This window comes from Ascaphus truei, chromosome 6 (assembly GCF_040206685.1).
Source record: "Ascaphus truei isolate aAscTru1 chromosome 6, aAscTru1.hap1, whole genome shotgun sequence".
NCBI classification, from domain to species: Eukaryota; Metazoa; Chordata; class Amphibia; order Anura; family Ascaphidae; genus Ascaphus; species Ascaphus truei.
In genome coordinates, this window is record NC_134488.1 from 97,007,719 (window position 1) to 97,033,158 (window position 25,440).

The window sequence follows — 25,440 nt, forward strand, 5'->3', positions numbered from 1 at the left end:
CGTGAGACACTATAAGGTATCATACAGTGTGGTAAAATGGCATAAGTCTATGCACCTCCGTTATCAATGTCATTCCCCTTTATAGGTTTGCTTCTATAGTTTGTGGACTTGTAGACTATTGTAATACTTACATTTGCTTTCATACCATAACTGTGCCATAACCATTTCTCCTTTTCTTTCATACAGACATATTCAGGTCTATTCTGTGTAGTGATTAACCCATACAAGAACCTGCCTATATACACGGAACAAATAGTGGAAATGTACCGGGGAAAGAAACGCCATGAGATACCACCGCACATTTACGCCATATCCGAGACGGCATACCGCAGCATGCTCCAAGGTAACGGCAGATGCTTTTGTGGTAAATGTTATATAAGCCCCTTGGATAAACAAGGTTCCTTTTATGGCTTGGTGGGTTTTGAATAGTTGTTGGTGTGCAGTTACCTTACTGTATGTATTTCTATCTTTGCTGGTATTAATCACTACTCCTCCTTGTGTCATCTTGTATCTGTAGATCGAGAGGACCAGTCCATCCTTTGCACGTGAGTAATGTAGACATTGTAGGACCCACACGAGCAAAAAACAATCTCCATAGTTGCTCAAGCCTAATCCATTTCTTCGTTAAACTTAATTAGACTTCTGATGAAGTTGAGCTCTTTTTTAAAAAAAAAAGCCATGCAAGAATTAAAGGAATAATATCCCATCAATTTATGTAGTGCAGATAACATATTTCCATAGAGATTAACTGGTAAGAGTGTTATTCCAAACCAATAATTCATACAGTGCTAAGAAAATCCCTCAGTCTTATCACTTCAATATTGGTTTTCCATGACGAGAATGAAAAGATTTCTGTCGTCACTACAGTGGAGAATCAGGAGCCGGGAAGACAGAGAACACTAAGAAAGTCATCCAGTATCTCGCTCATGTGGCCTCGTCCCATAAGGGGCGTAAAGAACACACGGCTCCGGTAAGTCACGCAACATTACTACGGCTAGCAACCTAGTCTACCCTACCTCTTCAGTGTGTCTGTAGAGGCAGCATGTCCAGTATCAGCTGTTCCATGTGTTTTATAGATAGTGGGGAGCTTAATATTAAATAAAGTTGGATCAGTTTTGCTCACAAGTCTTGCTGTAAAATCAGTATTGGTTTTAGTTTCTGGTATGTTTATCCCATATTGGTAAAGAAAGAAGCAAAACCTACCCGCTCGCTAAGCATTACAGGGTTCACTACCCACGTGAGCTTTACTTCTTAGTTGGCTTGAATGGTGGCTCCTGCTATTTCAGTGTCCTGATAAATGGACATGCACCAAAGCACTGCATATAATGTATTCAGCGCTGCTAATACCTCGCTCTCAGATGTTTTGCAATTTATAATTCCTGATGTCTGACAAAAACAAGGGTCACTTTTAAGGTGTCTAATTGTGCAACTTGAAGTCCAGGCAATAACATAAACAAAGTTTTCTACTGGGTTAGTGGAGTCAATAAATCAAATTCCATTTGTATGGAAAGCCAAGTTAAATGAAGCTTCACACGGGATACACAGCGGGGGGACGAACACGCACACCATCTCTTTGAGGTGTATAGGTTGTTTGTTGCATAATCAGAATAAAGGCTTTAGGTGAAATTGAAACCATCACTCACTGTTTAACATTTTAACAAAAATCTGGCATAGAAAACTATTGTATTTAAAAAAAATATATTATTACAAACCGTCCAGATACAGATCCTTAGACGCTGAAATTATGGCCGATCTAAATGCTTATGCTTCAAATATGAAGATCTCCCCAAGGAAGTGTACAGTATGTAGGCAAAACATGCATGCCAAAGGACTGTTCTACTTTCTGTTCAGAATTACCGCTTGGTTTCCTTAATAAGAGTGCTTATACAAATCATGCATGTTGAAATTGTATTTATTCTTTGTTTCTGTATGTGTATTTAGGTATTTGTCATGCTCATAGATTCCATGATTGTGATTCCATGTAATTTATAAAGTGGGACAATTATGTTATGGATACATATTATTTTCAGTTCATTTTCCTCATGCTGGGCATTTTTACATAGTCCCGGAATTAAATTATGGGATTGGAATGTGGATAATTGCAGTCTGCAATTAGTCTGAAACAACTTTTTTTCTTTTTTCTTCTGTTTTTTTTTTTAAAAATCTAGCAGCAATCCACGCTGCACACAATTGTTTATATATATATATATATATATATATATATATATATATATATATATATCGCAGTGGTTGACAAATGACCAAAAAATCTACTCGCCACACAAAAAAATCTACTCGCCACCTAGTACCAAACGTGTGCTACTTGGGCCAATATTTACTCGCCCGGGGGTTAAATCCACTCGCCCGGGGCGAGCAAATGTATAGGTTTGTCGAACACTGTATATATGTATATATCTCTTACCTGAATCATGGTGCCCCCCTTAGCTGCTCTGCCCCTTCCCGATCCTCCCCCCTGTTTCCCGCAGTGCCGACACCAGGCAAATATATTGACCCACCGGACGACACACGATGGCTGCGAGGTCAGAGGTCACTTTAGTGCACAATAGAGAGCCGCAATGTCAAAAGGACATGAAGTCTCGCCTCTCTGTTGGTGACCCTGGTAGCCATGTGTTGTGTGTGTTCTTTTTAAGAAACTACACTCTTTTTTTTTTTAAATGGCTTTTTACTGGGTACCAGGGAAGTAAGGATAAAAAAGATTTAAAAAAAAATGAGGTTTGCATTTCTGCTTTCAATCACAACAGTATTTGTTGTCAAATAATCTTTAACAATGAGGGTGAGAATTAGTGTTTCAGTTTCACTGGAATGCTGGATTTATTTAAAATTATATATATTTTTTAATGTAGAATCCTACAAAACCTGAAGTGAATACATTACTTTTATAACGACTGTAAATACACTTAATGTAGGCTTATTTAATACATCGGAGTGTCCATTTTGCCTGATTTGAGCAAGTTTACAGCTCTATAATATAATTAAAATTAAATTCTGTTCCCTGCTTCTGAGCTCTTTGGGCAATGTGTAATTGCTGTGGTGTCCAGAATAGGAAACTCCTTTCTTCTACAGATGTAAGTGATCCGAGCAGCGGTTTTAGTTATACTTATGCTCAAGCTCCGTTTGTATTGGGACTCTAAAGTGAGTCTAATCATTAACTATAATCAGAACGTGGCTATTGCTCTTCATTGGGGAAATTGTCCAATAGTTTTTTCAGCGTCGCTGAATAAGTTGGTCGCAAACAGCTTATTAAAGGAGCAGTTCCCCTCTGCCCTCCCTCCCACCCCCCTTTTGTTTAAATGTATAGGAAGCGGGAGGTCTCAGGATGTGAACCAGGGGGTTCAGGAGATACTTCCCAAGGAAGGTCCTGCTGGTACTGTCCCCTCCAGGGGACACAAAATAGAGGTTTAAATGTACCGCGGGACACAGCCAAAATGAAGCTGCGACAGATGACGAGTAGTGAGAACTGCCCTTTTACACGTAGAAATGTAGCAGTAACCTCTCGCAGCCACGTACAGCAATATCTAACCAGGATAAATGTGTCCTCTTTATGTTGGTCCAGTAAAAGGCATGACCGTCTGCATAGAATCCAGTTCCATCCGAGACCATTACTGCTACTGGAATTGTACCCTACACTTTGAAATGAATAGGAATGATTGCAAGCAAACCTGAAAACATCGTTTTATGTAAAGAGTAATTGATTTATTTTTACCAACTCCAATGTGTGCACGTGTCACAAAGTCCTCCCACATGCTGCATGAGATTGGTCGGTTGGAGGTAGACCTCGTACACTGCAAACATTTCTTTTGTAGTCACCGTTCTAGAGCCAACAGGCAGTTTTTGATACTTGCAGCATATCACTGCATGGAAAGAAACACTCTGCTTTAAATGACACAACTCTCAGCAATTGGAATAGGCCCTGGTTACTAACTCCTGTTGATTTTTCTTGTGCACTTTACTAATCCCAGATGGAATCTTTCAGATCCATTAAACACCCGGCCAGCTGACTGTGTGTGCTCCCTGCATGTTGCTTTTGTGTAATGCATGCCACTGGCATAATGATGCTTGCTCTTTACTCGCAGCCAATATCAGATAGACATTGTTTGGCACAATGATCCTTGTAGAGTCTTGCCATCTGAACCAAGATCAGCCCTGGAACGGAAATCACTGCTGGTAGAGACCTACTTGTTTCCAGAATCCCATAGCAATCCAGATGGCCACTATTTGATTAAGTGGATGCTCTGAGCACCTATTTTGGTCACTGGTTAAAGACGAGGATAAATATTTGTAGTAATAGTCTTGGTTTAAAATATAAACCCCCTGTCTGGGAAGCTCCGTGAGTAATGGTTTGTGACTACCAACACATTCTTTTTGTCTGAAAGACAGACTGCATTAACCATCAGGGGAATCGGACCTGCCTTTCTATATGTGTTATTGTATTTTCCAGTAGTTTGTCCTTGGTATCACAAACCGTTTCACTGTATCTAAAAGTTTCAATTGCAATGACATCACCTGTTTCAGAGCGGCTTTTTATGGAATGCATGGGAACAGATGCATCTGTGTGAAGATTGCAGTGTGATAGTATAAAGAAACCCCACACAACTTGTTTTCAGCTTAATAATGTCTCCGACCGGGATCACTTATAGACAGTATATATAGCTAAGCAGTATGCATTCTCCATGCTGCAGCTTCAGTTGTACATGGAGAATCCATGCTGCACCACTGCTGTTTTTACCAGGCATCAGCTCTAGAATGTAAGTGCCAAATAAGAGGACCCAATACATTTTGACCCAATTAAATCAGTTGCTCTGAAACAGGAAAATGCTTCAATTCTAAATTACATTTTTAATTTATAATGAAATATAATCATTAATAATAAATTACACTTCGGCATGATGATGACAGCAACAACAGTCTTGAAAATAGATTTGCAAATGGGAATTAAATATGTTCCTGTCTCTGAGACCTCTACAGATAAATTAATATTATCTTGAATAAGATTTATATCTGAAGATAAGAAATCAATCGAAATATATGTTTTTATGTAGCGGAGGAAACCCCCACTAAGTGGCCTCACTTTGTGTCCACTCCTCTCTCGGGCGTAACCTCTCACTCACAAAACACAAATCACATTTTGTGATTATTTGTGGCTATCACTTATTTCATGCTGGTTTTTTTTTGTTTTGTTGCTTATTTCTTTTTTGTGCTCATTAACATTTGTTTTATGTATGTTTTCATCGTGTGCTGTTTGCGGTGTGACCTCACAGAACTCTGCCGTGGTTTCCTACGTGAGTAAAACCCAGTTTGTTAGAAACTCATTTCATTGCTATTGGTTTGTTTTGTTGCAAGTTTTTGTTTGTGTGTGTGTGTGTGTGTGTCTCTTACTTCTGTCCCATACACGATTGGACAAAGTGGAAGTGTCTGAACTCACTAGATGCTCGATCCTGGCAGAGACTGCAGCTGCCAACATCCAGGCATTCTGTTAAAGAGCAAGCCACCCCAGACTTGTAACAAGTAACACCTCTTTATTGTAAAATATCAACATTTTGTACAGAATAGTCCTGATGGAGGTGTAATTACTGCACTGAAACGTTGATATTGTAGAATAAAGATTTGTTATGTTTGCAGACCAGTCTGGCGTGCCTTCCCCCTTTCAAAGAATGACTTACTTCTGTCCCATGCACCTGTGAAAAGGAGTATTAATTGGGAGGCACCATATGTATAAATTATAATAGGGAGCGCACAAAAATAGTTTTAACTATTTCCATCACAAGAGAAAACTCTAACTCCCTAGCATACTATTCACTTCTATTTAGTTGGACAGATGTAACAAGGACTGAATTAGGTACCTGTATAATATAAATATATATTTATTAATAAGCTGAATAGAAAAAGCACCCAGTACTATTTAGTCTGTCAGGAAAATGGGAAGGTTTTCCAGAATCTCAGAGCCTCCTGTTATTGGATAATATATTTGGATAATGGGTTTCTGAGCTCCATGGGCTCAATACTGTAGTATTATTGATTAATAATGTAACAAAATATCCCTGAAGATACAAGTATTTTCACTTTATAACATAAATATAAAAACACAGAGGAGATGAATGTATTAATAATAAATAATAAAATACAGCAGATATCGTAGAGCACTTTATTGCTCAATAAATGTGCTGGATGCGATATCTGTAGATGTCAGATTTCTCTGCAATTTACAGGACCGTTAATTAAAAAAAAAAAAAAATCTATACTACTGTAATTGTTTCCTACTTTGTTGGTAGTTTGTGCAGAAGGTACCAGCTATATAATGCTTTCTGCATATTAGTCGTTAAAACTGGTGGATTTGCATTTCTCATCAACTCTTAGCACAAGAACTCAACATTTTAGTTCCAACATAAGGCACTAGGGGCCGTATTCTGCGCTGAAGCGGCCGATCGAGCCGTTTTCAGATTAAATTCAACATTGACTTCAATGGGGGATTTTGTCTGAAAATAGACCAATCAGCCTCTTTGTCTCATAGAATAAGCCCCCACAATGTTCTCCAGCACGGGGAAGACAACAACTTCACAGCATATAGATGAGGGCTGTTGAATTCCTTTACAGATAGTACACATGCCCTTTTTTATTTGATATTTCCTCTAGAAGGCGTATACAGGTAGAACTAGAAGTCCTCTCTCTGTCATAGAAAACGGCTTGGAGTTGCTGCAAGCGAGCAAGCTTTCTTCTGTACTTGTAGTTTTTAGGTATCCTGTCTCTTTCTGTACAAAACCGCATATTGTAGACCAGGGGTGCGCAAAGTTTTTTCCACTACGCCCCTCTGCCTGTTCTACTCCCCTGCTCGGGCCTCCGCCAACCCCCACCCCCTACTCGGCTCCGGTGTCAAATGACGCAGCCTGGTCATGTGATGTCACATTGCCATGGCAACACGACATCACGTGACCCAGCAACGGCATTTGACGCCGGGTTATCATGGCGGCGCAACGCCGAAGAAAAGGTAGGAGATGTTACAGCTGCCTCGCTCGGTCCCCCGGCATTCAATTTAAATGCCTTGGGGGAGAGCGCGGGACCTCTGTAACCGCCGCGCCCCCCCTGGAAAATCTCCCCCCAGTTTGCACACTCCTGCTGTAGACCAAACTTGCAGATAAGTAGAAACAAATTACCAAAAGTACAAAAAAAGATTTTACCAGCCCACCCCTGCTTACCTCTATCCTCACGTCCTCTCCCCCCCCTACATTCCCCCACCTCTCTCTCCCCCACCCTACACTCTCTCTCCCCCCCCCACCCTAATCTCTCTCTCTCTCCCCGTCCACCTAATCTCTCCCCCTCCCTCCATTCTCCCACCCTCCTCTTTCTCTCCGTACATTTCCCCTCTATTTCACCGACATTTCCCCAGTCTCTCCCCCCCATTCCCTGCCCCCTTTCTTTTCGACCCCCATTCCCTGCCCACTGTCTACCACCCCAACATCTGGTGGGGCCTATCTTCTGGCTTTGGACTGCCGGAGCGAGTCCAGGAAAACGTCTCCCACTGCTCCCCCCTCTCTACAAGGCTGCTGTAAACGATATAATTGGTTACTTAGGAATCGGTTAGCTCTCCCGCGTTCTGTCTGTTGCCTCCGGTCATTCACATACTTTCTTCTTATTGTGCCCAGGGAGAGCTGGAACATCAGCTGCTGCAGGCCAATCCCATCCTAGAAGCTTTTGGGAATGCCAAGACGGTGAAGAATGACAACTCTTCCCGATTTGTAAGTGAAAGTCCTTTTCCTCGTCCGTTTCAGAGATTCGTAACATCAGTGAAACCTCAGTACTTAGCAAATTAGGAAAAAGGCCGTTTTTGTGCACACCATACTATAATTGTTGAAATCTTCTATCAATTGGAAAAGGCTTATCTTCCCATCATGGGAATAACAAACGGAGGGGATTCATTGTTATTCATTGCTAGAAATATATACTCTCAACATGCTGATTTATGCAGATTATGTCGATAAATAACATTATTTACAAAACAAGAAATACATCAGAAGAGTGCTTAATAGGTAGATATAGCCTGGCAAATTAATATTTTTTTGGTATGCATCAAATACCAAATTAGAATGTTCTAATATCATATTACCCCTAAAACAGCAATTATTGATCTATTTTGTTTGGGTTAACCAAAGCTGATTATTTAAAATGTACAAAATATCCTTAACGTCTTATTTTTACCCAGTATTCTTCATGTAGAAGCATTTGTATTTGTTATTTTATGACTTCCTACGTTCTGCTGTGCTTAATTTGCAACTATTAATAAGTAGTCGGCAAAAAAAATGAAATAATTTCGCCGCTTGGAACTTTCGCAGATCCCTTTACACTGTCATGCAAAATAAATGACCACCCTGAAAGTACTAAATCATTTATGGAAGGCCTCATGAGTCTTTCAGTCCATTCTGTCATACATTACAATACATGTGCTAATGTAAAAGAAATTGGGACACAGTCAATTAGACTGACCTACAGTAATTCTTATTATTTAGGGATTCATTACTAATGAACAATTTTCATCATTCATAATCTATTCCATCAGTAATTTCTCGTTTCGTGGCTTGAGATCTAATTAAAGGCGTGTTAGAAATTCCCAATGATGATCAACCTATCCATATGGTGTAAAATAGACCATCACTATGTCTATACTATAGCATATCCGTTAGTTGACAAATCAATGACCAAATGGCTATGTTGGAATGCAGGGCTGTGTGACATTCACTACTGTGACATCTTAAGGTGCTGATTCATTTCAAATAGCACATTTAATAGACTCAAGCAAGGCATAGAGATGATCACAAATCGTGTACATGTGATTGTCAATGTTTTCATTAGATGGCATTTGATGTACATATAGTGGTAAACACATTACAATCTGGTTTGTTTCATTTTCATGCTACAAGAAGGAAGTGTAAGGGGCTGCTGCCAAATGTGAGGTGGCATCTTGTGTCATGTCCTATCAATACATATTCATACATCAAATACTAAGGCAGGTGTTCTCAAATGTGGAAAAATGATTGCAGAGGTTTTTGATGGATTTAGGAGAACACCACTAAAGTCTTTGATGACCACAGATGGTTCACGGGCCGCATTTTGAGACCCATGTGCCTCTGATTGTTACACTTTTGGGTGTTTTACGCCCTCTAGTGGCTAAAAACGGACATAACCACAAAAATGTAATTGTTGTAATCCTGTCTGTTTACACCGTAATTGGCAATGAATTGGTTAAAGGGACAGTTCCACATAGGAAAACAGATTTGTTGCATGTTAATTAACACATTTAACAGAAAATACTCAAGACTTGTACCAGTTATAAAACTTTACAAGTTTCATATGGAATCAAGAGTAGCCATTCAGGTCTGAAGGCTTATTTTAGTGGTAAAACTGCAGCCTTTGAAACAAGTATGTACGTATATCTTTATTTATATAGCGCCATTAATAGACACAGCGCTTGACAGCAGTAATACACGTGACAATCACATAAATAACAAATAGTACAAATAACATATAATGGGAAGAAGTGCTTCAGACATAAAAGTGACACTTAGGAAAAGGAGTCCCTGCCCCGTAGAGCTTACAATCTAATTCAATGAGTGAATGCAGCATCAAAATTAGATTTTAAGCAGTGCATACAAAACTCTATGAACAGTACTACATACATTGTCTGCGCTATGTAAGAAAATAATGCTTTGTAGTTAAACAGTCGCCTGAATCTCTGATTATGATGATAATTAGAGTTGCCAGATTTTAAATGTGTTTGACCCGAAGATGAGATCGGGGTCCCATGTTACTTCCCCCACCAGGGGGACCACCCTAGGTGTGGAACAGCCCCCAAGAGGAAGAGGGGGTCCTCCCCCATGAAAGGTTTTTTTTCATGAAGCAAAATGCACGATGTTAAGGCTGTTTTGATATTTTATTTATTTTTTTATTTTTTTAAAGGACCCCCCCACATTTGTTTAAAGTAGAAAAATACACAAAGATTAATACTTGAGATAGTGAGCTAGGTTAACGGAAAACACATTTCTTGAAGATCTGGTTTTTTTTTTTTTTTTTCCATAGTCAAAAATAAAATAGAAAAGGCTTTGTTGAAAGACACTGTAGAGCTGAAGGGTGTGACTGTATGATGTATTGCACCTGCTACACACAGACATGTATGGGAGGGGATGGTATAAACATGGACGCCTTGCACAAACGTAGCACATGGTTTACTAAAAGAAGTGCAGTCAGACCTCTGTCATTTGAGTTGCAGTGTCTGTGATGTGGGCAGTGTGTCCTTACTTTTGCTTTTGAGGACATTTCTTGAACCTGAATTTCACTGATAACTTGATACACACAACACACAATCAGTCACATCAAAAACACATTCAATCACAACACACACACACAATCACAACACACACTCTTTTACCTTGGGGGCGGGGAGATACCGCTACTAGGGTGGGGAAACAGGCAGGGGGAGGAGGGATTGCCTGTATGCAGTGACGGTCCCGTCCCCGCAGAGAGAAGCAGCCCAGGGAGACAGGCTGATCAATAACCCTTGTCGGCGGCCCTGAGAAATGATCAGGAAACCCTGAGCCCTGGGATGGCATTCCTATACCCCGAGAATACGGGTCACACCTGAAGAGGTGGTAACTCTAATGATAATAGAAACAATTTAAAAATTCAGATGACACCGAGGTTAATTCTGCTCATCAGAAACTGCATCAGGTATGTTAAAATCAGCAGATTAAAGCAAAATTGACCATGAAAGTTGCACTGAGAACATGTTTCTTCTTTGCTTTTACCAATTCATTGGCAATCAAGAAGTCTCCTATCGATACTGTAGTCTGGAGTCCGGAAGTCCGATGCCTGCTTACTACACCATGGCATTCTGAGCCTCGTAACGTCTGCCCACTTTCAGTATCACGTTTCAGAAAGCTATGGTTGTAATGTGCCCTTGAAGTGCCACCAACTCTTCCAAAACCTAGCCTAGTTGTAATCATGTTAAGATATTTGGCCATTGTGTGACATGCATGTTTTTGTAACTGAAAATATTTCAAGCGTTTTTGTTCAATTTCCCATAGGGCAAATTTATCCGCATCAATTTTGATGTAGCTGGCTACATCGTTGGAGCCAACATCGAGACTTGTATCCTTTCAATATGTCTTGTGTGGCCATAAAGACGGCACTGAAGGACAGGTCATGGAGAAATGTCCAGGGACTAACTGAAATATGATGATACCATAATGTACTTTTGAACTACTGTAGATATAGGTCACTGTTTCACATTGTAGTATGTATAACAGCCTGCTAAATTCAATGTACAACAGGAGAATTGTGTCTTAGTCATTCTATTTCTTACACAGGGCAGCTTAGACTTGTATAATGCATATATTGCATAGTTGCTTTTATATACTACCATCTATTATTTACAGTATGTTCAGTAAGTATGCACCTTTAAAAAGGCAGGTAATGTTTGCTGACATACTGCGGATCAAACCTGAACGCATTGAATTCACTCCAGCTCAAGAGCGATGTCTGTGCCCTGCTAAAATGTTTTTGGTTTTCCGTCTTTAACCACTCGGTGCAGATTTGTTGGAGAAATCTCGAGCTATTCGCCAAGCTAAAGATGAAAGAACATTCCACATCTTTTACCAGCTTCTATCAGGAGCGGGAGAGCATGTGAAAAGTAAGTGTTTGCTACCATGTTTCTATATACTTTTCTGCCCGTCTGTGTCTCATTTACAGCCGTTCCTGGGTTTTTGTGTTGATAAATTCTGGTATCACTGTGTGTGTGCGCGCGCTGCCATAATAATAATAGGTATATTTACATTGTAATAAAGGCAAAACACCCCATTCATTTGTATCCGTTTACTTTTTCAGCAGTATAAGTACATCTGATGAGTTTACATGCCATAAAGCAAGGGTGGCCAACTCCAGTCTTCAAGGGCCACCAACAGTTCAGGATCTCGGGATATCCCTGCTTCAGCACAGGTGGCTCCATCGATTGAGCCACCTGCGCTGAAGCAGGCATATCCTGGAAACTTGACTTGTTGGTGGCCCTTGAGGACTGGAGTTGCCCACCCTTGCTATAAAGCACGTCTGCTTTCTGTTATACAGCTGTACTTTCGCTGATACTCCCAGGAATGTAATGCGGATCTACCCGTTTTGTATTGTTTCAGAGGGAAAACAATATGATTAGATTATTCAAAATGCTTGACTTTGCCTGGATAATTCAGGATTAGGTCCGTTGGTGTCACAGGGAAGTAATATCCAGGTCCGCTGGTAAATGAGGTCGGACGCGTTGGGTTGGCGCAGCATGTGCGTTGTAGAGATGCTGTGTCACGCTGCTTTCTTGTGTGCAACAAATGTCTTGAACATTCTTATATTAATTGTGCATTATATTGGACCTGTTATTAACATGCAAATTTACATGGAACAGTGACTGTATTTTGCTGGAACACAATGTAATTAAAATTATAATGAATTATTATTCAAAAGTAATATTTTTACTGAATGATTTGCGTGTTATTACAGTACATACCTTGGAAACCACAACATTGAATACACAGTATTCAGTTGTAGTAATAAACGTATTGTTTTCCAGCCGACCTGCTGTTGGAGGCCTTCAACAAGTATCGCTTTCTATCCAATGGAAGCCTTCCCATACCCGGCCAACAAGACAAGGAGATCTTCCAGGAGACATTGGAGTCTATGAAAATCATGGGCATTAACCACGAGGAAATAATGTGTAAGTGACCGGCGGATACGTTTTGATGACACAGGAATGTTGCGTAGCAATATTATTTACAGCCACAAGACAGACAGAATTGCAATGTTACCAATGGGTAATTAAGTGTCCATTCAGCATACGGTTCCATCAACTCATCTACACTGTAGTGTTTTGTTACTTGTTGTAACACAAGAACCCTAATGTTCTCAGGTTTGGAAAGGAAAGATGTACAAAGGATAATGGCTATATTTACTAATCGGTGCTGGAAGGTGTGCTGTGGCATAGGAGGAGGAGGAGTGGCTCAGTGAGTAAAGGCACTGACTGATAACAACGACAGATCCCAGAGTCGTGCTCCTTCTGACCTTGGGCAAGTCACTTTATCTCCCTGTGCCTCAGGCACCAACAACAGATTGTAACCTCATCTGGGCAGGGGCTGTTTCTGTAACATTCCTATGTGCTGTGTACTGCGCATTGTACTGTAATTGTGACGCGCTTTGTCCCATTGGGAGAAACACTCGACATGAAATAAAGTTATCATCATTATCATCATTATCATCATCAGCTCGTAAATATGGGCCAAGATCTTCTGGTTCTAAAATCCCTTTTTTGTGTATTCAGTGTCTGGAATGGTAACATGCAAAGCTTTATAGAGTTTACATGCAAAAGCAAACAATACAGTATCCATGCATATTCACCTTCAAAAGCCTGACATTCATTCAACCTATATTTCATTCTTTGTAACAGCCAAACTAATCTTTTTGCATAAAATTGGTGTCATTTTATTTAAAAATGTGCTCAAAGTGTGTATGACGTAATACCCACACAGCACTCGCTCATAGGCGAGGTCCTATACAACCAGAGAGCAGCCAATAGGTGATGTTATTTATGTACTGTATAATAATGAAATCCAGTATTATCTTATATTCTCTTTTATCACTACTACACCTAAAGGAGCAATCTAAGCCAGCTATTTATTTTTTAAATATATATTTAGCTTTAAAGCAGGGGGTCTCCAGAGCTGAGTCCAATTAATTTCAGCTCCCGGTACCCCCTACTTCCGGAGATCCTTGCCTCCAAATTAGGTGCCGGTACTCCGGCTGAGCAAGCAGGGCGTTAAAGTTTAAAGCTTTCACATCACATGGGCCAATAGGAAGCTGCGCCGATGATGTCACGGCTTCCTATTGGCTCGTAGGATCCAAGAACTTTAAACAGCAGCTATTACCTGATCCCCGGCAGCCGAGGAGAGCTGCTACCGGCACCTACTTCAGAGGTGAGTATCTCCGGAGACAGGGTTTCCGGGGCTGAAATTAACGGGGTTCAGCTCCTGAGACCCCCTGCTTCAATATTATTCAAATTAAACATTTGCACAAAAAAAATTGCCGGCTTGGATTGTCACTTTAAAGGGGTCATGGTACTTTAACAATAAAAAGTTACTCATGAGAATGACGTCACTGTTGACTTACATACTATAGGAAAAAAGACCATTATCATTTATTTTTCTTCTCTTCCCAATCAGCTATGCTGAAGATGGTGTCTGCTGTTTTGCAGTTTGGTAACATTATTTTTCGAAAGGAGAGGAACACAGATCAAGCCTCTATGCCAGATAACACAGGTATGAAAGGGCGTTGAGATCAGAGGGCTCCAAGCTTAGCTGCAGGATGTCATTGTGCCAGTAAATGCTTTGATAAAGAAGAAAGCGTATCAATCTGGTTAGCGTAGGTAAAGCACATGGAGGTTACGAAGTAAAGTAGCAAAGCTTTCTTAACTTAGGTTACTCGTACTTTCTGCACAATTCTTAGCCTTGCTGTGGTCTTCCATTTAGTTGACCAATGTGAAGTCTGTTACATTGTAACTCTTCTGTTTATCTAGCTGCACAGAAACTATGCCACCTTTTGGGCCTGAATGTCACAGAATTCACTCGTGCTATCCTGATGCCAAGGATTAAAGTTGGCCGTGATTATGTCCAGAAGGCGCAGACTAAGGAACAGGTGAGCAATTGTTGAACAAAGGAAGTAGCACAATGTTGAGATCTGATACCATTAAGCTGGAGGGGGAAAAAAAGTCTGTTCCCGATTTGTTATACAATAAAACATTTATTGTTTTTATTCTCTAAACTAGAGAATCCCTTTAAGAGATGTATACTGATGTGGGAGTTTTGTGTGTGCAGGCGGATTTTGCTGTGGAGGCTCTTGCAAAAGCTCTGTATGAAAGGCTGTTCCGCTGGCTGGTTCATCGCATTAACAGGGCTCTGGACAGAACCAAAAGGCAGGGAGCATCATTCATAGGAATCCTGGATATAGCAGGCTTTGAAATATTTGAGGTAAATGCAGGATCCCCTCTTAAACATTTTCTTTTCTTTTATGATACTGCCAATGATGTTTTAAATATCAACGTTTTCACTCATTTTGTCTGTTCTGTTGGAACATATTTTCTTGTGACTATTTTTGGCCTTGCACCTGTACTACTGTAATTTCCATTCGTTAATACATGAGCCTATGTTACCTGCATTGCGTGTCTAATGTGGCTGCTGATTGTTACTATATAGGAAACATTGTCTTCCAAACCCGCTGCCGTTTCTTGGAACTTCCATTGTCACCCGCTAACGTTGCCTCTGCAATGCTCCCTTTCTTTTCCTGCAGCTGAACTCCTTTGAGCAGCTTTGCATTAACTACACAAATGAGAAACTGCAGCAGCTCTTCAACCACACCATGTTCATCCTGGAGCAGGAGGAGTACCAGCGCGAAGGGATCGAGTGGAACTTCATTGACTTTGGCCTGGATCTGCAGCCTTGCATTGACCTCATTGAGAGAGCGGTGAGACATAACTATCAGGAGGAACTGAGATTATCTTGACATTTAGGCTGGTTCTATAGTGGCGGGGCGCGCGCGGCAGTTATAGATGGCTGAGGTCAGCCAGCCCTTCTATACAAGGGCCGCGTGTGCGCACGGCGGGGAGCCGACAGACAGCGGCGAAGACGCTGGGAGGGATGATTTTGCGGTGTGTGTGTGTGTGTGTGTGTGTATGTGTGTGTGTCAATGAGTGCACAAATAAAACATTTTTTATTTATTCAACTTTTTTTTGTTTAAAAAAATCTTATTTACACCATTATTTCACTCACCCAATCTATACACACACATATACTCACACACATAGACACATATACACACAGACACACACAGTACCTGTCGCTCCTGGCAGCACTGAGATTCTATACAAACTAAAAGCATGCGGCACATGCACACGCGTTCGCACATGCACAGATTGTGCTTTGACTTTAGCATCTTTCTTCTTATGTCAGATCAAGATGTTACAATGCAATCTTTCAAACAGTAGTATGTGTCTTTCAATGGTGTTAACGGTGTCTACTTCTTGTAGCCTTTTTCTTATTTGATGGTGGTGAGCGCTGATCCTTTGTCTTGGAATACCATCACCAAGTGACTTTTTCTCTCTCTGTTTTATATCAGGCAAATCCTCCAGGTGTGTTGTCCCTGCTGGATGAGGAGTGCTGGTTCCCCAAAGCAACTGATAAGAGCTTTGTGGAAAAGGTGTCTCAGGAGCTGGGAACACACCCGAAATTCCAGAAACCCCGACAGCTGCGAGACAAGGCGGATTTGAGTATCATCCATTATGCTGGAAAGGTGAGGCACATCTACGTCCGTTAAAACTATAGTGCAGGGGCGGTCAACTCCAGTCCTCAAGGGCCACCAACAGGTCGGGCTTTCAGAATATCCCTGCTTCAGCACAGGTGGCTCAGTCAATGACTGAGCCACCTGTGCTGAAGCAGGGATATCCTGAAAGCCTGACATGTTGGGAGGGAGGGGGTCTTGATGACTGGAGTTAAGCACCCCTGCAGTAGGGAAAGGTGCTTATTTTGCCCAATGCTTGGTCAGAACTGATGTACACAGTGTGCACAAAATAGAGATCAATGTGAATTTGGACACATCTATTTATATTTAGAGGTACAAATACAGACATGGCACCAACGAATGAATCTACCATGATCTATGAATAAATAACATTCTCATAAGCGTGGATTGAAGATTTGTACATTTGTGGCCATAGAAATTGGGTGAAGTGATCAGCGTGTGCTCTTGGGATAACTGTCCCCTTCAATGCTCATTTACTTCTACAAGTGTTTATGGTTTGAGTTTGTTATAAAGTAGATGAGTGCAGAAACATAACATTACTACTACATGCACATGCAGTGGTCCTATATGGGGGACGCCTGTGGGTGTTCTATAAAGTGCGATAGCGCAGATTTGGGGGGCTATCGCCCCGAAAGCCCCATCAGCTTCAATGATAGCGCCGGATATACAATATCTCACTTTATAGAATTAGGCCCCATGTCTTTCACATAAACCCCGGGTAATACTGTATGTAGAATTTGAAAAAGAGACACAAGGTAGTTAATTATGTTTTTTTTTTTTTTCCCTAAGGGATAATACTATCAGCTATGTAAAGGTTATTTGTGTGTTGTCTCTGACAGGTGGATTATAAAGCAGACGAATGGCTGATGAAGAACATGGATCCTCTGAACGACAATGTGGCAACTCTTCTGCACCAGAGCACGGACAAGTTTACTGCAGAGCTCTGGAAAGATGGTAAGGGCGTAGGAAGAGAACGCGCTCTGGAAAGATGGTTGAGTTAAGGATTAAAGGATCCTGAAATAACAGGGACTAATACAGTTCCATTTCTAAAAGTATTGGTCTGTGGGTGTGAGAATATGATCATCTGGCTCAAGAGGTTAAAGCCATAAAGATGTAGTTCTGACCACAACAGATTAATCCTCATATTCTGAATATACACATTTCTGTTTATAAGAAATACATTTGGGAATTAAATCCACTAGATCTTTCATCACAGTTCTACATACAATACTGTAAGCTTTTAGCATTTGCCATTTTGTTTAGGATGATTCGCTAAAGTTACCATACACGGTGCTGGGATTAGTAATCCTCTTTGCTCGAACACAGTATTTATTATTAAACTGCGCTGTTTAGACTGTCCTATGTTTATTGCTGATATTAATATGCAACTAACTTGCTTTTGAATTACACTCTCTCCTGACCTGCCCCAAATCCCCTTTGTTTCTCTCTTTGCTTTGCTTTTAACTCCCTTATACTTACCTAAAATAAATCCATTATTCTTTATGATCACAACATTTTTAACATCATCACCTTTTATATTTTGTAACTGCTCTCTCCATCCTACCACCTTCACTTTATATATTTTTGCGTTCATTTCTCCCATTTTCTTTTCCCCATACATGCGGACCCTATTTCTGCCACCCAAATGATCTTTTTTAAACCTACAATGCTCTGCACTATCTTCCACATACATGAACCCTTTGCCCTATGTTCCATTGCAAAAATTGCCACTCCACTTCAAACACAACTTCCCCACCCTACCTTGCCATGCCGTATCTCTTCAGATATCCAGAACATTCAGGCGGTTTATTTCTTTGACACCTACGCTGTGCTGCCACAGGGCCCGGGTGAAAGTAGGTGGTGACTCAGTTGTATGCTTGTAGCAGCATCCCATGCCCTGATGCACTCCCAGCATGCTCTACAAAGGCTGAAGAGAGGCTTTGCTCGCACAGTGTTTGTGTCACTTCCGTCTGTGCCTCTTTCAGCTTTGCCTCTCCTCTTGTGCTGTATGGAATTGTTAAAGGCAAGCTACAGCCCATTTAGCCTCCACAAATTTCAATATGCCTATGTACTCGTAATGAGCTTTACAAAATTAAGTATTACATAAAATTATTGCAATAACCCGATTTTGTTTACAGGAGTTAGGTAGGAACCAGTTAAAATATCATATGAATGATCACTGAATGAGAAGAAACGGCTTGTGTTTCTGACTCCTCCATTTTCCCTCCAGATTCTGCAGTATAAAGCTGTAGTGGGTGAAGAAGGAAGGAAACAGCTATTGTTGTTTCTAATGGTGAATCCCGAGGGATTAGTGAGGAATATTGGTACACGTCGGTCTCTTTCATATGAGCCATGTTATACATGACATCCGAGTTCTAACATCGTTTCATCCTAACTCCTAAAGACTGGAGGGATCTACTAACCCATTTTAAAATTGCATTTAGTTTTGACATTTAAAAACAATACAACATATTACAAAGATGTAGCCTGCCTTTGACTGCAGTAGTGATGTGCCAGATACAGTGTGGATTCTGCAGGTTTTTTTTCTCTTGTGGAACTTGGCCTTTTCCTTTGAGAACCCTTATAAGCTCATGTCACTCCCATCTGCCCCCATATACTGTACACCTAGGATACATTGCACTTCAGACATCTTGTAAGTCAAACGGCTATTATTACTTATGCAGCAATACAAAAACAACTTGGGGCCGTAGTCTTTGTTATCTGAAGTGCCTTTTGGGCTTTTCCGAACCATATAGAATTACCCCCTAAGTGACATTGCTTGGCCCCAAAGAGTTCATGATTTGTACAGCAGAAACAACAACCAGTTTGCTAGTCATGTACTTTCGCAGTGGCTGCCATGCATGTGAGATTGCCAACATAGTTACCAGCTTGTTTACAAATCTAGTTTACATCTTAGCAAACAGGTTGTTAACTAATAATATAATCTTTCAATTAGTATTACGTTTGGTGGGAGGCTCAATATAGAGTTGATTATACAAATCCACCAGCCAGACCATATTCCACTGTTTCTAGAACATGGATAATTGACTTTCCTCGCCCCCTCCTCGCCTGCGCTGATGCAGTATGGAATCTGTCCATCTGTAATTGCAGCTTACATTTTGTGCTGGAAACTGTCCCTAAGTTATGAAAACACAATATCACCACAGTTGATGTCTGGATGATTTCTAAATGTTTAATCATCTTCTTTGCAATACAGAAAAAGTAGTAATTTTAAATACGTGCAGAGCTTTTATTGACGTCTGGTTATTACTCACTTTGAGGTGGGTTTCTTTGGTGAATGTGCTGCATTAAAACTAGGTGTTACAGTACTTTGAATGCTTGGCTATATATATATATATATATATATATATATATATATATATATATATATATATATATATATATATATTTATATGGCACTCACATTAGTATATACTACCTGTTCTATCATTTATCTGATTCATTGCAAGTCCATTCATTTTGCCATCTATGTTAAGTTTGCATTAGGACAAGGTATATACGCAGGATTAATGTTGCCAGACCATACCAACAACAAGATCCGGCACACCTGCTACTGCTAAAAAAAAGTCTTTTTGTTGTTGTCTGTTTTCTCTACATTCCAGCTTTCACAATGTAAGCAACTTCTTGCAATGCCTCCAGCTTCCAGGTTCTAGACCAAGGGAGGCCAACTCCAGTCGTCAAAGGCCACCAACAGGTCAGGTTTTAAGGATATGCCTGCTTTATCACAGGTGGCTCAATCAGGGGCCAAGTCTCAGCCACCTGTGCTGAAGCAGGGATATCCTTAAAACTTTACATGTTGGTGGCCCTTGACGACTGGCGTTGGCCACCCCTAGTCTAGACTATATATGTTCTAGATTATCCAAGTTAATGCCAGATGTACCATGTTCCGTGTTTTCATTTCAAACTTCTTTATCTTGCCCTTAGTGGATCGAATCGTGGGATTGGACCAAGTTAGTGGAATGTCTGAGATGACATTCGGCTCAACGTACAAGACCAAGAAAGGCATGTTCCGCACAGTGGGACAGCTATACAAAGAATCACTGTCTAAGCTCATGTCTACACTGAGAAACACCAACCCCAACTTTGTCCGCTGCATTATTCCCAACCACGAGAAGAAGGTATATTACATGATATGTTTTTCCTGTATTATATCTGTAGCCTACACTTTCCCTAAATCCGTATTACAGGCCTAATCGCATTTGTGTTTGATTAAAGCTTGTTCCAAACATGAGTATCCTGTCATTCTCATTGTGCCCGCCACTGTGTAATAATTGTATATTGTTGGTCACTAGGCTGGGAAGCTGGAGCCCCAACTGGTCCTTGACCAGCTACGTTGTAACGGCGTGCTGGAGGGAATCCGTATTTGCAGACAGGGCTTCCCAAATCGAATCATCTTCCAAGAGTTCAGGCAGAGGTACTCGAATGAACCAGCTGTATGCGTGTGCAGCATTTCTAAACTGGGGGTTCTCTCTTGGGAGGATAAACAATGAACGTCTCCCAGCTGCAAAAGGGGCGCCAAAATACACCCCCCGAGCTATCAAAGATTAAACGCGATGGCTGCTTTTGTCTTTGATAAATCTGATGCCTTTTCTTTGTCCCAGACATGATGCTGGGAGATTTTGATACATTGTCCCTCATGGATCTGCTGTATTGGATCAATTAGACTAGGGGTGGCCAACTCCAGTCATTGATTGAGCCACCTGTGCTGAAGCAGGAATATGCTGAAAACCTGACCTGTTGGTGGCCTTTGAGGACTGAAGTTGTTCACCCCATAATTACATCAATGTTTAATAATGTTTTTGCATGACTTCTATAGTATAAATGAATACCTTTAGTGCCAGGAGAGCATTTACTGCAATTACCTGCATTTTGTTAAATCTGTTTGTAGCATTCAAGAGATGAAAGTATTATAGCAACGCATGCAATGTGAGTGTGTACTGTTACATACACCTATAATATATATTATTTCTAACTGTGCATTAAATACACAATTTAATATTATATTGGTTATCAACCAATAAAAACTATTTATTCTCAAGTGTATTATTGTGTAGAAGGCAACTACGATAGTAGGATGGAAGCAACCGTAGCATTAAATTAACATCAAATAAATCATTCTACTAGCTACTAATACCTCATTCTGTTTGCAAATACAGGTATGAGATTCTGACTCCAAATGCTATTCCTAAAGGTTTTATGGATGGCAAACAAGCTTGTGCACAAATGGTAAGTATAATACTGCGCTAACTATCCTGCGTTTAGCTTTTACTTTTGTCTGTCTCTCTTGATTAATCTTGAGATTTTTAACCGCTATAAAAAAACTTTTCTAAACTTTAATAAGTAAAACTAGTCTTTCTGTAAAATGTCTTAGACATTCACAAATAATTCATAGATTTTTATTTTTTTTAAACTTGTATGTTATTGTTCTTTTCAGACAGGTTATTTTTGGGGTGGGGGGGATGGGGTACAAAAGAACTTTTTTTTTTTTAAAGAAATATATATATAATGCAATAAGTGCACCTAAAATGCATTTTGATTCTCTGAGCCTTATTTTACAGTGCTTATATTTTGCTTAAATATGAATGACCATGGTTTCATGGTTCTTATAAGTGCAGGTCTAGCAATTTTTTATTCTAATTTGAATGTCTGCAAATGGCTTATGGTGGGGGGAGAATGTGCTGGAGAATTATAGGAACAAATGGGTTAATGCAGCTTGATTAGACCCGATCTGAAAAGGGAGATTTATTGAACGAAATGTCAATACTCATCGACCCTTTTTTCATTGTTCAGATCAAGGCTTTGGAGCTGGACCCCAACCTGTACCGAATAGGACAGAGTAAAATCTTCTTCCGCGCCGGAGTACTGGCTCACCTGGAAGAGGAGAGAGACCTGAAGATCACGGATATCATTGTGCTTTTCCAGGCTGCTGCCCGCGGATACATGGCCAGGAAGTGAGTGCTTGGACATTTTCCTTAACGCCGGGCAGCTGCCTCTTTATGGAGACCTTTTACACAGCTGTAATGTTATTGTTAATGTACCAACACATCCTCATCCTACCTAATTGTTTTGAAATGTACAGTATTTGAATGTGTTTCCTTGCATAGGAAGGCCACTTGGCCTTTATCTTTCCCCCAATCACAAATGGATAGTGTGATATTACATGTACGGGATAATATTCAGGAATACCTCATTGAAAACCAAATTATTAGTAATAGTCAGCATGGATTTATGAAGGATAGCTGAGGAGGTAAATAGGAATTTAGACCAGGGTAATGCAGTTGATGTGGTCTACTTACATTTTGCAAAGGCTTTTGATACGGTTTCACACAAGAGGTTGGTGTACAAAATAAAGCAAATTGGACTCCGTAAAAATATATGCACCTGGATTGAAAACTGGTTGAATGACAGACAACAGAGGGTTGTCATAAATGGAACTTTTTCGGGTTGGGCTAAAGTCGTGAGTGGAGTACCTCGGGGATCGGTACTGGGACCCCTGCTTTTTAACTGGTTTATTAATGACCTTGAGGTTGGCATCGAGAGCAAAGTCTCCATCTTTGCTGATGATACTAAATTGTGTAAGGTAATAGAATCAGAGCAGGATGTAATTTCTCTCCAGAAGGACTTGGAGAGACTGGAAACTTGGCAAGTTAATGGTAGATGTAAGGTTAGGCATTTGGAAACAAGAATAAACAGGTGATTTGCAAATTAAATGGGGATAAATTAGGTGAATCCTTGATGGAAAAGAATTTAGGAGTGCTTGTAGATAGCAGGCTTAGCAATAGTGCCCAATGTCATGCAAGATCTTATTTTTGCATTAAACGGCAATGGATGGAAGGGAAGTAAACATAATTATGCCCCATTATAAAGCATTTGTAAGACCACACCTTGAATATGGAGTACAATTTTGGGCACCACTCCTTAGAAAAGAAATTACGGAACTAGAGAAAGTGCAGAGAAGAGCCACCAAATTAATAAAGTGGATGGACAATCTGATTTATGAGGAGAGGCTAGCTAAATTAGATTTATTTATATTAGAAAAGAGGCGTCTAAGAGGGGATATGATAACTATCTACAAATATATTTGGGGACAGTACAAGAGCTTTCAAAATAACTATTCATCCCAAGGGCAGTACAAAGGACTCAGGATCATCCCTTAAGGTTGGAGGAAAGGAGATTTCACCAGCAACTAAGGAAAGGGTTCTTTACAGTAAGGGCAGTTAAAATGTGGAATTCATTACCCATGGAGACGGAGATGGCAGATACAATAAATTTGTTCAAAAAAAGGTTGGACATCTTTTTAGAAAGGAAAAGTATACAGGGATATACCAAATAAGTATACATGGGAAGGATGTTGATCCAGGGATTAATCCGATTGCCAATTCTTGGAGTCAGGAAGCAATTTATTTTTCCCCTTATGAGATATCATTAGATGATATGTAACTGGGGTTTTTTTGTTTGCCTTCCTCTGGATCAATATTCTTTAAGTACAGATATAGTATAAAGTATCTGGCGTCTAAATTTAGCATAAGTTGAATTTGATAGACGCATGTCTTTTTCAACCTCATCTATTATGTAACTAGGTAACTATGTAACTGTACTGAACACTTCATTTGATGTTCTGTTTCAGAGCGTTTTTGAGGAAGCAGCAGCAGATGAGTGCACTGAAAGTGGTGCAGCGTAACTGTGCTGCGTACCTGAAGCTGAGACACTGGCAGTGGTGGCGGCTGTTTACAAAGGTTCGACATTGCAAGCTGTTGCCTTTTTTTCTTTTGTAGCTGAAAGAAACTTGACTTCTCTGTGTGTACTCCATTGTGTAATCCATTACCTGCAGGTGGTTCTTTTATCCAATGAAAACTGTTGTTGTGACTGTAAGGTATTTAGTTAGTCCTGCTGGCAAGTTCCAAATATATAGGCCCATATTTAGTTATCAGAACTATGCCATAAATCACCTTTGGTCTATTCAGTGTACGGTGTCTTTTGGAACGGGAACGTGGCTTATGGCATAGGACAAGTTAGTAAATATTGCCGATAGAAACTTTTGTCCAACACATGGACACAAAATGTATTAAATGGCACTCAACCCTTGGTGCACTTTGGGCTGTATTTACTAAGCGGAGATGTTCCTTTCTTCACTTGAATTGCCTGGTCTTCCGGAGCCAGAAGGTGTCTTACAGACTAGCGCTGCTTTATAAATATGGGCCTTTATTATTCATGAAGGGGCTACAAGGAGCGTTGAAACATAACACTGTTAGTAAATCTTGGACATGGTGATTCCAACTACCTTTACAGAGCAAATCTAGCAAACCTGATCGTAAGCTCGTTGGTACAATTCTAGGCAATGTATCATGGTTTTTCACACACTTATTGTGTCCCTATTGAGAATGGTAGTATAAGTAGGTAACATGGCGTTCGTTTATGATTGGCCTGGGTAGCGGGCGGGCAAAGTCTGGCCTATGTACATGAATTAGTGCACGCCATGGTACTTAATAAATGACGCTTCATTTGTACCCACTGGATTACATCTAAAAGGTCGGAATTTTTTTCCCTCTGATTTTATTAATATATGTTTTTTCCCCCCAAAAATAAAAACTCTCCTTACAGAATGCCCTGCTAAATTACCGCATCTATTCAAAGCACGGGGAGCGTGACCTATCGCACAAACCATATAATGATGGCCTTAATGTCAAATATTACCACTCCCAAAAAACTTATTTTAGTGCAAATTGTGTACTACCACAGAACGATCTTGTGTCTTTACAGTCCTTTGAAAGTGCCCTCTGGTACAGTATTGTGTTTGTCTAGGTAGTGTACAGTTTAAACTTCACTCTGACCCATGCTAATATTCATGTTGACGTATTAATGGTACGTACGTGTGTGTGGGTGCTGGGGTATGCAGAGGTCATTCTAACAAGCCAGTAAAGTCCTTTTGCAAAGTGTTCATGCATCAGTTACATCAGGGGTACGTTTGGGTCATGTATTCAGCCGCCTGCATATTAATCAGATGTCCAGACATCCAATGTATCAGTTGTTTTA

The 25,440-nt window shown here is 40.3% G+C and overlaps 1 protein-coding gene across 6 annotated transcripts in view; it reads left to right on the forward strand.

Moving 5' to 3' along the window:
• The window catches only part of LOC142497458 (myosin-10-like), a 148,021-nt gene that overhangs the window by 98,330 nt on the left and 24,251 nt on the right, over nucleotides 1-25,440 (forward strand). For 4 of the 6 annotated variants that reach the window (XM_075605270.1, XM_075605269.1, XM_075605271.1 and 1 more), the window contains exons 3-21: nucleotides 187-343; nucleotides 518-545; nucleotides 868-970; nucleotides 5,280-5,300; nucleotides 7,659-7,751; nucleotides 11,091-11,154; nucleotides 11,597-11,695; nucleotides 12,614-12,757; nucleotides 14,256-14,351; nucleotides 14,609-14,727; nucleotides 14,907-15,059; nucleotides 15,379-15,552; nucleotides 16,204-16,377; nucleotides 17,226-17,340; nucleotides 20,332-20,525; nucleotides 20,700-20,821; nucleotides 21,564-21,633; nucleotides 22,198-22,358; nucleotides 24,035-24,143. In XM_075605270.1, coding sequence (XP_075461385.1) covers nucleotides 187-343; nucleotides 518-545; nucleotides 868-970; nucleotides 5,280-5,300; nucleotides 7,659-7,751; nucleotides 11,091-11,154; nucleotides 11,597-11,695; nucleotides 12,614-12,757; nucleotides 14,256-14,351; nucleotides 14,609-14,727; nucleotides 14,907-15,059; nucleotides 15,379-15,552; nucleotides 16,204-16,377; nucleotides 17,226-17,340; nucleotides 20,332-20,525; nucleotides 20,700-20,821; nucleotides 21,564-21,633; nucleotides 22,198-22,358; nucleotides 24,035-24,143 — 2,196 coding nt within the window. The remainder of the gene's footprint in view (nucleotides 1-186; nucleotides 344-517; nucleotides 546-867; nucleotides 971-5,279; nucleotides 5,301-7,658; nucleotides 7,752-11,090; nucleotides 11,155-11,596; nucleotides 11,696-12,613; nucleotides 12,758-14,255; nucleotides 14,352-14,608; nucleotides 14,728-14,906; nucleotides 15,060-15,378; nucleotides 15,553-16,203; nucleotides 16,378-17,225; nucleotides 17,341-20,331; nucleotides 20,526-20,699; nucleotides 20,822-21,563; nucleotides 21,634-22,197; nucleotides 22,359-24,034; nucleotides 24,144-25,440) is intronic. The other 2 variants (XM_075605273.1, XM_075605272.1) reach the window with 1 other exon arrangement.